Genomic DNA, 14,991 nt, shown 5'->3' with positions numbered 1-14,991 from the left:
AAATGAGTTCTGCTTTTCCCACTATGATTGAAAACCAGCTTTCAAAACCTACTTGTAGTAGTTTTAAAAACCGTCAAAAGAAACTGCAGCTTCATTTCCTCTTTTCTAAACCGTAACTTGAAAAGAAATAGGACACTTAAACAGGCTGACTGATTGGAAATCCATCAGTATTAATCTGATGCTTTTTCTCCTCAAACTGTGGGGGTGGGCGGAGGGGGGGGAGCGGCTGATGTTCCCCTCGCTTCGAGGTGTCGAAGCGGGGGAAATGGTTGATGTTTTATTTCTGAACGCTGCATGACCTGGCTTGTTTGGTGGTCTCTCATATACTAACACTCTCCATGTATTATTATTTTTTTGCCATTTGTAGCAACCGGGTTTTTTTCAAAAGCACAAAAAAAAAGGGGGTAAATTGGGGTGTGTTAAATGCCACGCAAAGGTATGACGTGTTTCTGTGACTGCCTTTGGAAATGCTTCCGAGTCCCCCGGGTCTCCCCGGCCCTGGCTGCTCTCGCTGGGCGACGCTGACAGCGTGTCGGCGTCTAGGCGAGGGGTTAGCGGGGAAGGGGAAATTAAAACAATGTTGTATACTATATAGTTACCAGCTATTGAAAACCCTATTTTGTATGCAAGACAGCAGTGCAGAGATATATGGAAAGCCTTGGGCTAAGTACAGAAGATAATTACATTTGGAATTTTACTGAGTTAAGTCATTTATAGCTTCAAATAGTTGGAGAGAAAAATCAGCAAAAACACACTTAAACTTCTTGTTGTTACTTTTCAAGATAAGGATTTTTTTTTAAAAAAAGTCTTTTATCTTCTTATCTTACAAATTACCCTTTTTCTTTCATAGATATTTCTTAAATTTTACTTTCAGGAATGTGCTGGTCATGACACTCTTTCACTATTAGCTAAAGCAATATAAACTATTTTAATACAAGTTTTAGAAAAATCAAACTACCAGTCATAAAATATCAGAGTCTTGCAGAAATTGTTATGAGAAATGGTCTGTTATTTTAACAAGTTTCTTGGGAATTAGAAAAAAAAATCTGCAGTCTTCCTGGTAAACGGAGATATGAGATAATCTTTTACCAAGATGCAGTAATATTCATGCTGAAGGTAAATCTAGATTTTTTCAGTTGCAGTCAGCTTGAAAAGCATTAATCCTTCTTTCCTGCAGTCACTGGAAATGTGTGTGCCTGCACTATGGGAGGAAGCCCTGTGTTAACCATTGAACAGGACAGAGGTGATACTTGGTTGCCACCTCTCAATAAGCCTTTGACCATATTTTTGGAACATTTGTCAGTGGTGCGTTACACTAATTGTAAAAAGTGCCTAATAATTACAGGTTCACACCCAGCTAGTGCTGGGAAATACCTGCTAGCTCAGAGACTGGTGCATGGGAAGGTGGCATGAAGTCCCCAAGACAAGAGTGTAGCTTCACAGTGGTATGGGGGCTAAGCCAAAAAGTTCTGGGTTTTTTTGTTCGTTTGTTTGTTTTTTTAACAGTCTTACTAGCACAGCAGATATGATGGACTGGAAGCGTAATTTAGACTGGGACGTTGATAAGGGAGAGCAGCAGAGACCATCGTTGGCCAGCGGGGTAGCATCAGTGTACAGATGGAGGAGAAGGGCTGGTCCCGTTCCCGAAATGCCCAAGCGGAGGGGAGGACACCTGTAACTCGCCCTTGTCCCTCTCCCCTCCGCCCATACCTCAGTCCTTTGATGCCTAAAAAAGAAATCGGCATCAGTATGTATGTGGGAGGAGACAAAGCACCTGTCCTCCAGTGACTGGTTCCTCTATGTGTGACCTGTTTTTGCACAGAGCCATAGTGAAAAGGAAATCCAGCCCGATAGCGGGGTTTTTAGTGGTGATGGTATGCAGCAGGGACAGCGGATGATTTAGGAGAGAGAGCAGCTGGACTAGGGCCATCAACCTAATACTCCCGGCCATGGAGCAGTTGTCAGAGTCACAACAGCCGGCCCCGGGGCGGAGTAACTGCATTTTGGGAGCTAGACTGGAGAGGTGCCCACCACCTTCCCGCTTTGCCCCGTGGTGCTCAGCGCTGATGAGCGGCTTTGCCTTCAAATGCAGTTGTGAAGTACCACAAACTGTTCAGGGTCCAGCGTCCCAGCAAGATCCAAAAGCTGCATCATCTTACGCCTGTCCAGCCCATAAAGGCACGGGTAGAATTTAACTTACCCAAAATGCATTGCATCTGAGGGAGGCGCTTCAAATTTTGCGTGTGATAGACCCAAATGCAAGCCTCTCCTTTTTTCTTTTTTCTCCCCTCCATGCCATTATTTATCTTACGTATAACAGTTTTATCAGTGTTACGGACAGATGAGTGCAATGTCTTTTAAAGACAGTAATTTTTAAATTAACTTTTTGAAAAAAAAAAACCCAAGTCAGATCTGTTTTCTGTTTGACTGCAAATACCTCTTTGCAGAAGTATCATGAAGCTTTGGTCTCAGCATCTCCATTGCAAACGTACTTAAAATATCACAGACAAGGTAGAGATCTTCTCATATTTCGCTTTGTTTAAACCGTCCTGACATGATCATTTGTTGCCATTATAAATAGTGAGAATTGGGCTGCGGGGTAAAACACAAATACAGGAACATATCCCTAGCCCTAGCTAGACCTTAGCTGGAATAGGACATTCATTTTGCAGCACCACCTTTGAATGGAAAAACATTTCAGGAGAGCAACAAGGCTATTACAAGTTTAAAAAAATTTCCTCTCAGTAGGCGAACATGAAGATAGTTGGCCATTTTCCGTGCAGTGGAAACACAGCTTGGGCCTGTTTTCCTAAAGCATCTATAGACACCCTTGAAAAGTGGATCCTAAACCTTTCTAATACACAGCCTAAACAAGCACGTTATAGGAGGGAAGAGGCTACATCTCGCTTGTCTCTTCTGGTGACTGTGGCCAGTTTCCTTCTTCCGTGTCCTTGGTCTTTCCAAAATGCTGCTGCTGAAGTGACCTGCCCTTCCTGTTGGTCTGGCCATGTTGCTCCTCGCTGGGTTTCCATTTTTGCATTCCCTCCTTGCTGTTATTTTCTGTCTGTTTTTCTCCCATGTAATGTCCGCATCCTCTGTGCCTACCTAACACCTCGTCTCCCGCTCTTTGGTCTCCGGACCGCTGTGCTGCCCCCTCCTTCTCGAGCACCTTCTGGCCTGTGCTTTCTGTGCCTCCCCTCTCCTGCCTTTCTGTGTCCGTGGGTTTTGGGTTAGGTTGCCCCTCTTCAAGGCAAGGCATGTGTCTTTGGGTCCAGATTTGCAAAGCACTCCGTGCATTTACCTTGCTCTGTGTGTTTCTCTGTGGAACCACTGTTCAGGCACCTGGATCATGTATGTACCCACCAGAGATGGGGGCAATGTAGCAAAGCCAGGCTTGCCGTGAAGAGCTAGACAGCCCTCTGGAGCTTCCCAGAAGGTAGAGCTTTCTAAAAGGATATAGGGGGAAAAAAGTAAGAGAGCTGAGAGGGGCCTGTATTTTGTACCGGGCTCCCTCCAAACCTGTGAACATCTCAGGTTAGACCAGTGGCTGTAAGTCCTTGCCACAGTAACCTTACAGAAATCTGCCCATCGCTTGCCTTTAGAGAAGTCTACCTGGTGTTTTGCCCTGTGACATCGAACAAAGGTTGTTATTCAGAGGAGGGATCTGCTCCCAGACTTAGGAAGATCCTTTCCATCAGGACACAGTGATGCTGTAGGTGCCAGCCGAGCCCATGGTTGGAGGCATGGACTCCTTTTCTCCCATGGTCCTGCCAGGATAGTCCTGCTCAGTGCTGGCACAGAGGAAAAGATTTACCAGTCTTATTTCAAATGCACATTTGGTGCATACGTTCAAATGCAGTTTAGTTCCTGTCGCAAGAGACCAGCAGGGATACAAATACTGCTCGCCAGTAGCATTGAAAAATCAGAATAGACCCATTAAAGAGTAGCACTACTCAGTTAGCTTACTTCCAGTGCATAACAGAGCTTGCCCAAGAACACCGTTAGTACATCGAGAGCATTTTCCTGCAAATCCACTAATAATTACCATTTCTGCACCTTGGGTTCTCTAGCGAGTGCCACCAGTGAGACTTTGCTCACATCAGTGGCTGAGCAAACCCTCATGACTTCTTCTGAGTGATCCAGCTGAATGGAGGGGGCTACTAGTGACATTCTGGTTTTATATCACTACTGCTTCCTGACCTAAGGGAAAACAGTTTAAAGAAATTCTTGGGATTTTTTTGCTTCTCTTCAGTGCTTTGAAACTGAGAGACTTCTATTTTTCATAATTTAAACTCCTGCCTAACTGGGTGAGTGTTTGAATTCCTAGACTATGACAAAATACTGGTGTGTGTCTGCCTGAAATGTCGAGAGGATCTTTAATAACATTCATCCACCAGAAGCTGCATTAAAAGCATGCTAAGATGATGACCGAAAACAATAAAAATCAGGACACTTGCCATTCAGAGTGAAGTGTACCGCTCCATTTAGACGAGGGGCACAGAGGAGATACTGCTCAGGGTGTGTCCCTTGCTGCCTAAGTGGCTTTCCCTTGCTGTCGCTGCTGTGTTGCAAGCAGGAAGCTTTCAGGTGCCTGCGTTTTATTTATTTCGGCTGGAAGATGTTGTTCTTCTGCAGTAGCCTGCAGACCAAAATTTAATGCGCAGATGACCCTGCCAAGCAGCTCATGTGCCCAGCAACTGCTAGGAATGAGAAACTGCACAACAAAGCCTCACTGAGAGTAGAAATACCTCTTGTTTTTTTCACTGATTTTGTGTAAAACGCCGTAGCTAAGGGGTGAGACCCTTGCTTTCTCCAAAGAGGCCTTCGGAGGACTCTTGGAGGGAGAAGTTTCTGCAGCGCTGCTGCGATAGGAGCATGTAGCTCCCCGCTCTTCTGCGACGCACCAGCAGATCCATCCAGTAACTTCCAAGAGATCTGCTGTAGCAGGTTTCTAGAGAAAGCGTCAGGCTCTCTCTCTTGCTATTCAGATTTTTGACCCAAAAAAGCAAGGCGAGTTGAAAAGCCCAGCAATTTTGCTTCTGCGCTTCCAGAGCACACAGTGATGATGCTGTTTTTTCCTTTATTTAATTCCTGTCCTGGAAACCCATATGCCAAGTTTTATCCCATCGTGATGCCTTTCTGGCATGGTCCAAAACCCCTCGCCTTGCGTAGAGCAGGACAACCTTTGCTGTAAGGTTATGAATGGGGATTTATGACTGAGTCTCCTTTTATATACACTTAGCCCAACTTTACTGCTCCAAACAGATGCCTCTGATAAGGTGGGCAGGTTGTTTAATGTTGCAGGGGAATGTGAGCAGAGCTCTCCTCTTGGCACTGGAAATCCGCCTTGTCTAAAGCAAAGCTCAGCCCTGCAAAAATTGTCCTTTCTAGGAACCTGATCTCAATCCCATTGGAAATAGGAACTTTTATGTTGGGCACGTAGGTTAATTGCACCCCTTTTTCATTAGTATTTTTCTGAAACATCTCACCGTTTTATTTTTGTTAAGAGCAGCTAGAAAAAGTCCTGTTCACTCATACAATAATGTCACGATTCCAAAAATAATGAGATTTAGTGCCTGACCAGCATGCTGTAGATGCTCCGAGAAGCCACCTGGGTCACGGCGGTGCGCGATCCAGGGCAAGCAGCCACGAGCTGGGTGCAGATTTTGACCGAACAGTGCCAGGGACCCGAGAAAGTGAGGGATGGTGCGTAGGCCTGGGCTTCGCCCCCGTTGGGGCCCGGCGTGGGGAGCGCACGGCGAAGGGTCGAAGCGTCGTCCCCGCAGCGGCGTGGGCTCCGGAGGCGTTCGAGGCCTCCTTGCTTGCTGCCCATGCCGCAGAGCCTGCCCGTGGCCTGAAAGCCACAGTCCCTTCGTGCGGTTCGTTTTGGGGTATTAAAGGAGGAAAAGGCATCCGGGAGTCGCTGCATAGCTTGCCTGCTGCGGTGCCTCCCGAGCTGGCGTGGGACTGGTTAATAAACATGATTCACTGTTGTCTTCTTGCTGTCAGCGCTGGAGCGAGCCTTTTGGTGCCAGCAGGTCTAGCTGCTCCCGCTCAAGGGCTAATGCATTTTGCTTTGGGAAACACTGACACCCAGCACCGAGAGCTAGTTTTACCTCGCAAAAAAAAGATCATATACAATTTCCAAACTGCTCAGCAATAAAACTCCTCTGTCTTGTGCACTGGTGCCAACTGCTTAATTAGGAATAAGCAGAGGTTGGATTTTATTCATACGAGTAATAGAGCTTTTTTTTTTCCCCCTTTCAGCTTGCAAAAGATAAAGAGCGCCTGCAAGCTATGATGACACACCTGCATGTGAAGTCAACTGAACCAAAAGCCACCCCTCAGCCCGTAAGTACTGAGCTGTGCAGAAACCAGGCGCAGCTTCGCCGCATCCTCTTTTCCCGGTTCCCACCTGAGCGCGGGATGCGAAGCATGGTCTGCTTTAGGGTCTGTCGCGGTGAAGAGATGTACAGTGCTTCTCTAGCTGGTTACTCTGTAGGAGACACTGCCACGTAAACCCAACCTCCGTCACTCTTTTTTTCTTCGAGGAGTTTCAAAGTTGAACTCTAAAGCAGATGCACGGGGCCTTTTTCTGGCCTCACGTACCAGCCCGCAAGTGGCTTTACATCAGTCAGACGTGCATGAAATCCTAGGAAGTGTTAGGAATGAGATGTAATTAAGTTATATTTAGTGTATTTATTTTGCTTTCCCTCTAAGCCTGACATACGTTTACGGTAGGACAGACTCCAGTTGCGCGTTTTGATGTTAATCGCTGTTACCTCGTGTCAGGTTTTACATTGCTGAAAGTGAGAAGGGAAACCACCACCTCCACCCCCAAGGGCTCCTTAAAGGGGGTGAGGCAACCAGTGCAAGGGGAGTCAGCCCCAAACTCCTCGTCCTTGCGAGGTACCGGGCAGCCTTGTAGCCCAAGCCAACCTCCGGGGACCCAAAAAAAGACTTACCCACCATCTCGTTCTCTGACGGAAATGCCTCCTCAGCTGTTGTTTTCTCCTAACCTCTTAATGCTGCAAAAGTTCCTCATAGCTTCGCATGATTATTCAGAATGGGGAGAGTGCTCTGCTTCTTGATTTTAAGATTTGTAAGATTTAAAGGTACACTGGCTTTATTTGATTTTGCTTTGAGTCATTGTGTGAAAATTAATTGAGCGTTGACAATCTATAGTTAGTACGAGCAATTTTAATCAATATGCAATGATGCAGCATAATGACAAAGTATTGGTTTATCTGTTTTGACTGATTTTTTTTCTATAAATAAAGCAAACACACACCCATATATGTATGATTTATGGTGATAGAAATAAAAAGGAGTCAGACTATTAACCCAGCAAATATGGTAGCCTGCCAAGATGCAGTTGGTAGACAAAATTAATGTCTGAAACAGAACACATTACAGAGATAGAGAACATAAAATCATTAAACACCGCGCGCACCCATTTTTACTAGAAAAGGATTTCTCAGTTTCCATGTAGTTGGGAATAAATGGCTGCAGAAGTGCGTAGGGAGGCTACTAGATAGGAAACTGCAGGCTGTTCAGCAGCGCTGGAGCAGATGTCAAAGCCAACGGGCAGTTTTGGTGCCGCCTTGGAGAGGGTTGCGCGGTAGGTATAAACCCTTCCACTTAAGCTGTTGAGATTCCTAAAATTGCTTGATCCGGTGGATTCCAGCTCTCTAGAGTGGAAACTGCTCACAGTGTCTGTAAAAACAGCATTCTTCTAGTTCCTCCTATCCATCTCAGCCTGAATGCAAATGCCTCGGCGCATTGTTGGCAAAGTATATAGACCCAACAGAATGGGGAGGAGGGTTGGTTTCTATAGCTCTTACTGGATTAAAAATTAAAACAGCGGAATAATCTGGGAGTCTCAAAGCACTCTGCCTTGAGGCCTTTCATAACAGCGGTGCCCCTCAGGAGGAAGGATTAAAAACTGAAGGGAGGAAATCAGGCGGCGGCGAGCGCGGCTTGGCAAGCCAGCCCGCGATCGATGCTCGGCGGCCGAAGGCAGGAGGCTTTCGCCGGTGGTGTAGGCTAGGGAGGTGCTGGGTGGTGTCGCCATGAAGATTAGTATTAACAGCTAATAAACAGGGACACGCAGCAGAAAAAGGAAAAAAAAATAAAAAGAACGCAGGGGGAAAAGGGCTGTCTTGATTAGTATTAAAAATGTTTTACATTCTGGAAAATTATAGCTTTGTTGGGGACCTCCTACTAAATTTATTTTTAACTGCTCTATTGAAAATTCTGTACCACTAGTCAACATTATCTCTCAGTTGCTCAGCACAGTGTTTCTTTATTAAAAGAAATAGGCATGAATATTTTTGACTGAAAAATTAATAGCTTTTGAATTCATACACAGCAGGTTTTCTTTTGCAAAGAAGTCCAATATCGCTGCACAGCACTTCTATAACCATTTATTTAGAGTCCAAGTCAAACCTTTGACAGCTAGAGCAGTGTTACAAGCCAACATAAAGAACTCCAAGATGTAAACCAACAATAGGCAGTCTGTGTGAGGTTTGCCATTGTCAAATACATAGATTGTTTGGATTAGTTTATGTAAATGTACTGTTGTATTACCCTTTGGAAAAAAAAAAGATCACATTTGTGTATGAAAAGTGGTTTCGTTCACAGGCAGCATTATAAATTCCTTATCCTTTAACTTACATGTTAGAAGTAAAAATTGGTGCCTGACAGGCCTATATTGTGTGGCACTCTGTTGTTGGATTGAAACTGCCTTCTTTTCATTTATTGAAATATAGAAAAATTTATTATAGATACCATCTGATAAATCAGAAATTATTAAAATATGTATAGGTGAAGCATTTGAAAATTAATTATAAAATGTAGAAGTATAGTGTTTTGCATAAATTGTGCTTTCCTTGTGAAAAAAATACACAGGCACTGCATAGACTCTGCTAGACCCTGGTCCTTTTAACTCAGTGGGATAGGACTTTGGTAAAAAGATCTGATGACCATTATTGCGGTGCAAAGTATTCTTTATATCCAGTAATTAATTTCTTTTTTCTTTTTTTTTTCTTTCTTTTCTGCCAACATAACTAATGCAAGGTGTATGTTAGGATTAATATATTACGGTAACATCTGTGATTTTAAAGGAAAGAGTGGCGGCGAATCCAAGCATAGCACTGAATTGGGTTTTAGAACTGCAGCTTTCTCGTGGCTGAAGAAATATTTTTATTCCGTTTAAAGGATCTTAACGCCTGTTTTTACACCATGCATAGGCGGCAGGTAGGGCGGTGAGCGAGCTGCTTGCCCTGCGTACCCCGTGCGTGCGTGCAGCGGGTGCCTTCTGCGGGTGGTTGGGGGCTGCTGGGGTCACGGGCAGGTTCCTGGCCCGGCCTCAGCCCAGAGCTGCTTGTCCAGCCGTGGACGTCCACCAAGTCGTGTCCGTCAGTCCCGTAGCCAGCTTTGGGTGGCTTTAGCTCCCCGCGGTGATTTTTACTTTGGGCAGCGCGGCGGCATGGCCGGTGTATTTTGCTATACCAGTCCGCCAAGACTATCTATTCCGTAAAGCTCTTTAGTCCTATTAAAGCCGATGAGATTTAAGCACGTTCTCATGCAGTTTACTGGTGGACGGCCTGAACTGTTGGCAGATAAGTCTGTGTATGTGGAGAGGGCTCTGCTGGCCCCTCGCACGCTGTCGCCTTCCTCCCGGGAGAGTTCCTGGCAGGTCGGGAGGCGGCGGAGCGAGGGATGGGGACGGAGGGCACCTGGAGAGCAGGGCGAGTGCCCAGGGCCACCTTTAAAAACACCCATCTTCGTAATGAAACTGCCCAGCGGTGCAGCGCTTTACGTTGTGAGATATGTCTGCTTTCTTTTAATGCTTGAAAAATACGGAGTTGTTCCTATTGCTTAGAGATGTGTTGTTTTAGTGAGAATAAAGTAACAAAAAAAAAGTGAGAATAAAGCTGCCCACGGAGGAATATGCTGTGACATGCTTCTGGAAGGTAACATTTTTCACTGTAGAAAAGCCTAACTGAAATCCAGAGCAAAGATTGCTCAAGAATTATCATCCTGCTTTTGCCATTAAGATAGCTTCCCCTCCATGCTATTTTCATTCGTGTTAGTGATCAGCGTAATAGGCTGAAATGGAAATGTGATTTCTTTTGGAGGATTAACTAACATCGAAGTTCATAGGAAGGGAAGGAAAAGGAAAAAGCATCAAGCAACAAGTAATTCTGCATACTAGGTGTTATATCCATCTTTTAAAAATAGACAGAAAACTTTCAAAGAAACTTTTGGCACTTTAAATAAAATGCACTGCTGATATCCCTTCTTTAATGTATTTTTTTTACCCTAACCATAGCAATTATGATTGTTTTGAAATACTGTTTTTAGCAACTGTAATAACAAAGCATTAAAAAAAAAATAGTCTTTTAACCGTTGAGGTAATGACGGAGCATTTTAGCTGCTGTAGCCGTACTTTATAGTTTGAAAAAATAATGATACGCAGCAATAAAGAGAGATTCTCAAGCACAACAAAAGCTGTTTTTATATACTGGTTTTCATTAAGTCTCACTCCCCAACTTCGGTTTCCTTAGTGTCGCTGCCAATAACAACACCTGCTAAGTGATTGCTGCCTGCCAGATTCGACATCTCACAGTCATGTGTCCAGGCTGAAACGGGAGAGCAGGACACAACTGAACCACGTTTCGGGCCCGGCCTTTGCTTTCTCCCCTGCCCTCGGTGTCGGGAAAAGCAATTGCCGCTCTGGAGCGCTTAGGGCCCGGGAACTCCGTAAATCACCGGTTTCGGTCGTGATTGGAAAGGCAGCATCGATAGCAGAGGAATCACTGCCCCGGAGCACTGGGTATGGCCCCAGTGTGACACTTATAAATGTACATTTTTTTTTCCTTTTTTTTCTCCTTTTTAAACTCTCTCATCTATTTTTTTTTTTTAATGTGCAGCCACTATTGTCGTGTAAAATGTTTACGCAGAAAGAAATCAAAGTGAGTGCTGATGGCAGAGCCACTTACTAGAAATCTATTTTACGAGGTGAAGGAGAGGGTTACCTCTCTGCCTTGCTCATGTTGAAAGGAAAAAAAAAGTACTTGATGACTCGGTCTTCACCTTTAAGAGGAAGAAGTGGCCAGTTCTTGAAAGGGAAGGATAATAATAAAATGCTAAGCAGGATATTGAACACTGAAACAATTATGGCATTTATGATTGTGAAGTTAAAACAGTATGAGGTACTAGTCTTAGGAAAAAAAAAAGAACAAAACATCTAACAACTTTCAGTGACTGAATTTACAGAATTTTGGGACTTAAAACAATTTTTTAGGGTTTTTGGTTTGGGGTTTTTTTTAATAAAAAGGGGAAATAAATCTTTCCCCCACTCGTCCCCCAGTGCAAACATTGCAGAGAGGTTTAACCCTTTGGAGTGAGGGTTGTGCTCTCCAGTGCACGGGGAGAAAGCCCCGTTTTGCATGCCTTGCCGCGATACAAGAATTGTCGCTCATTAAAATGCTAGCTGGTGACTTCTGTTCACTACCCTCTGGCAAAAATGATACCTCGTCCAAAAATTGCAGTATGTGGGAAACTAGCTGTGTACGAAATACCAGCGTGAACAACTTTTCTAATCATAGTAACTTGTTTTTAAATAGCAAATGCAAACAGTGAGAAACTGTGTAGAGTTTCCATCAGGAAAAGAAACCCTCCCAGTCCAATCCCTTCCTGATCTTTGCCCTGCGTAAGCATCTTTAGCAGCCAGCAGCGCTGAGCCGAGGCGCTTTCTCATCTGTAACTGGCGACAAGATGAAGATTTAATAGTTTACAGTTGAGATTAATATTTTAAGATTGCAACAAAACCAACACCATTCATAATTTGTTTTTCTGCTCTAATTCATGACTGATTTTTAAGTCTTCGTTCCGTAGGTAAGAAAGCAGGCAGCAACACAAGCATGAGAAGAGAGACTGATATTCTTTTCCCTTCTGCTATTTTGTATTTTGGTAATATCTCTGGCAGGGATAGGACTGCTGTTAGAAGGAGGGAGGGTGTCATCAGAAAAAACGTTAGAAAAAGGGAAAACTCTGCTAGCAATTGACAAGGTCGTCTTTCATTAACTTGTTGGTTGGGTCTCTCGCACGGTTGTCGGAGGTGAAATACAGTATACTCGCGCCGTTCCAGCTTTTTGTTCTTTCTTTCCTCGCAGACTGCAGTCATGTTTAATTTGGAAACTGGGCTCCTTTGGCAAATTAGCAATTAGAACAATTTTGTGGGAATATGTATATGTGTCATTAGTTTTCCTGCAAATTAATAGCGAGAGCAGAGGTCAGGCAGAAATTTTCCACTTGACTGCAGCTCCTCTGTTGAGATTTGGCACTTTGTTTTGGAACGGCCACAGCTGCTCAAAGCCACAGTCTTCCTTTAGGAACTGTCTTTTAATTAGTTTACCTCATAGCCATTATTACAAATATTACTGCCTCCCCTCCTTGAAATAAAATTACTGTTTCTACAAAAATATTCCAGTGACATCTTGCACCGCTGCACATTGATGGTGGGGTCACTCGGATGCAGCGTTTAATCATCAGATCACCTCCGTAAGCATCTCCTAATTAGAGTCCTTACAATACAATTTTATCTGGTAATTAGCTGAGATTGGCTGCTTCCTCTGCAGCTTATTAGCGGCGGCCCAGCAGCGGGCGTGAGTCGCCGTGTCGTTTGTCAAGCCCCGGCGAGCCCCCTCCGCGCCGCCCGGCCTCTCCGGCGGCTGTTCCCGGGCGCTACCTGCGCGTGGAGCCCCGGGAAGTGGGGCTCGAGCCTCGGAGCGGGCCAGCGCTGACCTTTGCGGAGTCCTTCTTGGGGGGTTTCTAGCAGGAACGCGTTGAATGTTAAGTTTTTCTCCACTCAAGCAGACATCCAGCTTTCCTGGAATGGGGCGTTTGAGCGTTGGTGGTGGAGCTCTCTCCATGAGCTTCCCAGCGCGAGGGCCCGGCCCTTAAAACTGGTGCCGATTTGCTCGCAGTCACTGGACTGTTAAAATGTCCATTTAGAAACTGAGATAAAATACAGCAGATTTAATTTCGTGGTGAGACCTGTCAGTTGGGAGAAGCAGGCGGCATTTCTCCGTCGTTCGGCTGTGCCCTTCCTGGGGACGACGGGCTTTTGTGCATTGGTGTCGTTTCTGTAACCTTAGAGCCCTTTATTTTCCGCTACCTTTGTTTTGGACGGAGCCTATTATTTTTCTGAAGAAACGTTATTTGTGGCTGTTAACTCATATGAGGGATGCTAATAGGAGCTTTCTTATCTGGTTACTTTCATAAGAGGAAAATTAATACGGCGTCTTAGGGATAAACATGAGCTGCTTGGGGCATGTCTGCAGAGTGTGCCTTGCCTCCGCTTGAAAAGGCTTCGCATCCGGCAAAGAAGGAATTTTAACCGTGAACAAAAGTTGTAAGATCCTGGTTCTGTTCAGTTCGGGAGGAACTCTGCTGCCGACGTCACGGGTCGGGATTTTGCCGGCATCGCTTGCGAAGCCGCCTCGGGGAAGGCAGTGCGGATGCCACCGAAGGGCGCTTGTTGCAGACGCCTTGTGCAAGGTTTGGGGATGGGGTAGTTGGTCCGGGCTGCGGGGCCGGCTCGGCAGGGACACGGCGGTCCCGGGACCAAAATCCCTGCCTGCCGCAGCAAGCCCTGATGAGTAATTAAATTACTCCGGAGTTAACCTACTTGGGGCTCCGCTTTTGAAATGGATGGAGAGGGAAGGAGGGGGAGCCCAAATGTTGGAGAGAGTGCATGTCTTCTTGGCGCATCCCTAGGAAAGTCCGGCCTTTTGTTTTAAGCCCGATGCCCTCAATGAAATACCCAGGAAGATGGATTAGAGGCCGTGCCTAAGGATGGTGCGGGAATGAGAGATGCATGGGGTTTAGACTGAAACGATGGGACTAAAGCAAAGTATGAACGTGATACATGCTGCAAGAGCTTGTTTTAAGGTTTAGATAAAAACCCAAAAAGTTTGGGGCACTGGCAGCATGCATTTTCTGCTTGTTGGCATTTCTGCTGCTACTTTTTTTTTTTTTTTTTTTTTTGGATATAACTGGGAACTATGTGCTTATTTTCCTTGGATGGAGATGCCGCGAGAGCATCGGTCCGCGCGGCGGTGGTGGCGGGGGGGTCCGCGGCTCCGTGCCCCTGCCCACGCGCCGCCGGCGCTCTGCTTGCCCCCGCAGCTCAACCTGGTGTCGAGCGTCACGCTGTCCAAGACGGCGTCGGAGGCGTCCCCGCAGAGCTTACCTCACACCCCGACCACCCCGACGGCGCCCATCACTCCCGTCACCCAGGGGCCCTCCGTCATCACTACCACCAGCATGCACAACGTCGGCCCCATCCGCAGGCGGTACTCGGACAAGTACAACGTCCCCATCTCGTCAGGTAACGCGCGGCCCCGCGGCCCCGGCGGAGCCCGGCCCTCGCCCCCGCGGCGCTAACGGCTCGACGCTGCTCTTCTTTAGCAGATATTGCCCAGAACCAAGAGTTTTATAAGAACGCAGAAGTCCGGCCGCCGTTCACGTACGCGTCGTTAATTAGACAGGTGAGCGGAGCCGGGCGCGCGCGGCTGGATTAGGGGGCAGCGCGTCCCTATATGTGCGCGCTCGGGATTAAATAGATTTAAAAACCTCTGGTATGTAAGCATGCTCAAATGCTCAAACCTTTACTATAAGGGTTTTTAGAACTGCAATATATAACGTAATTGCTTTTGATTAAGTATTACAATACGATGTGATTATTAGGAAATTCATTTCACACAACAGTGAAAATGAGCCTGTTTAAAGATGGCAAGTCAATTATCACAAGCTACAGTAATCTCTGATCCCTAGAATTAATCTGAGCTCTAAATAATTACTGAGCTTTAATCAGCTAGTGAAATGTTTTGCATTTCTCTTTGATTCTGCTTTATGAATGACTAATAAATTAATATTTCTGTAAGGAAACAGAAATAAAAACTCAAAACAATTAGATAA

At 45.5% G+C, this 14,991-nt stretch overlaps 1 protein-coding gene across 17 annotated transcripts in view; it reads left to right on the top strand.

Moving 5' to 3' along the window:
* The window catches only part of FOXP1 (forkhead box P1), a 376,121-nt gene that overhangs the window by 341,883 nt on the left and 19,247 nt on the right, over positions 1-14,991 (top strand). For 14 of the 17 annotated variants that reach the window (XM_064519196.1, XM_064519199.1, XM_064519188.1 and 11 more), the window contains 3 exons: positions 6,268-6,351; positions 14,200-14,401; positions 14,482-14,561. In XM_064519196.1, coding sequence (XP_064375266.1) covers positions 6,268-6,351; positions 14,200-14,401; positions 14,482-14,561 — 366 coding nt within the window. The remainder of the gene's footprint in view (positions 1-6,267; positions 6,352-14,199; positions 14,402-14,481; positions 14,562-14,991) is intronic. The other 3 variants (XM_064519202.1, XM_064519200.1, XM_064519197.1) reach the window with 1 other exon arrangement.

This window comes from Dromaius novaehollandiae, chromosome 12 (assembly GCF_036370855.1).
Source record: "Dromaius novaehollandiae isolate bDroNov1 chromosome 12, bDroNov1.hap1, whole genome shotgun sequence".
Classification (NCBI taxonomy): Eukaryota; Metazoa; Chordata; class Aves; order Casuariiformes; family Dromaiidae; genus Dromaius; species Dromaius novaehollandiae.
This window is presented reverse-complemented; position numbering and strand designations above follow the sequence as displayed.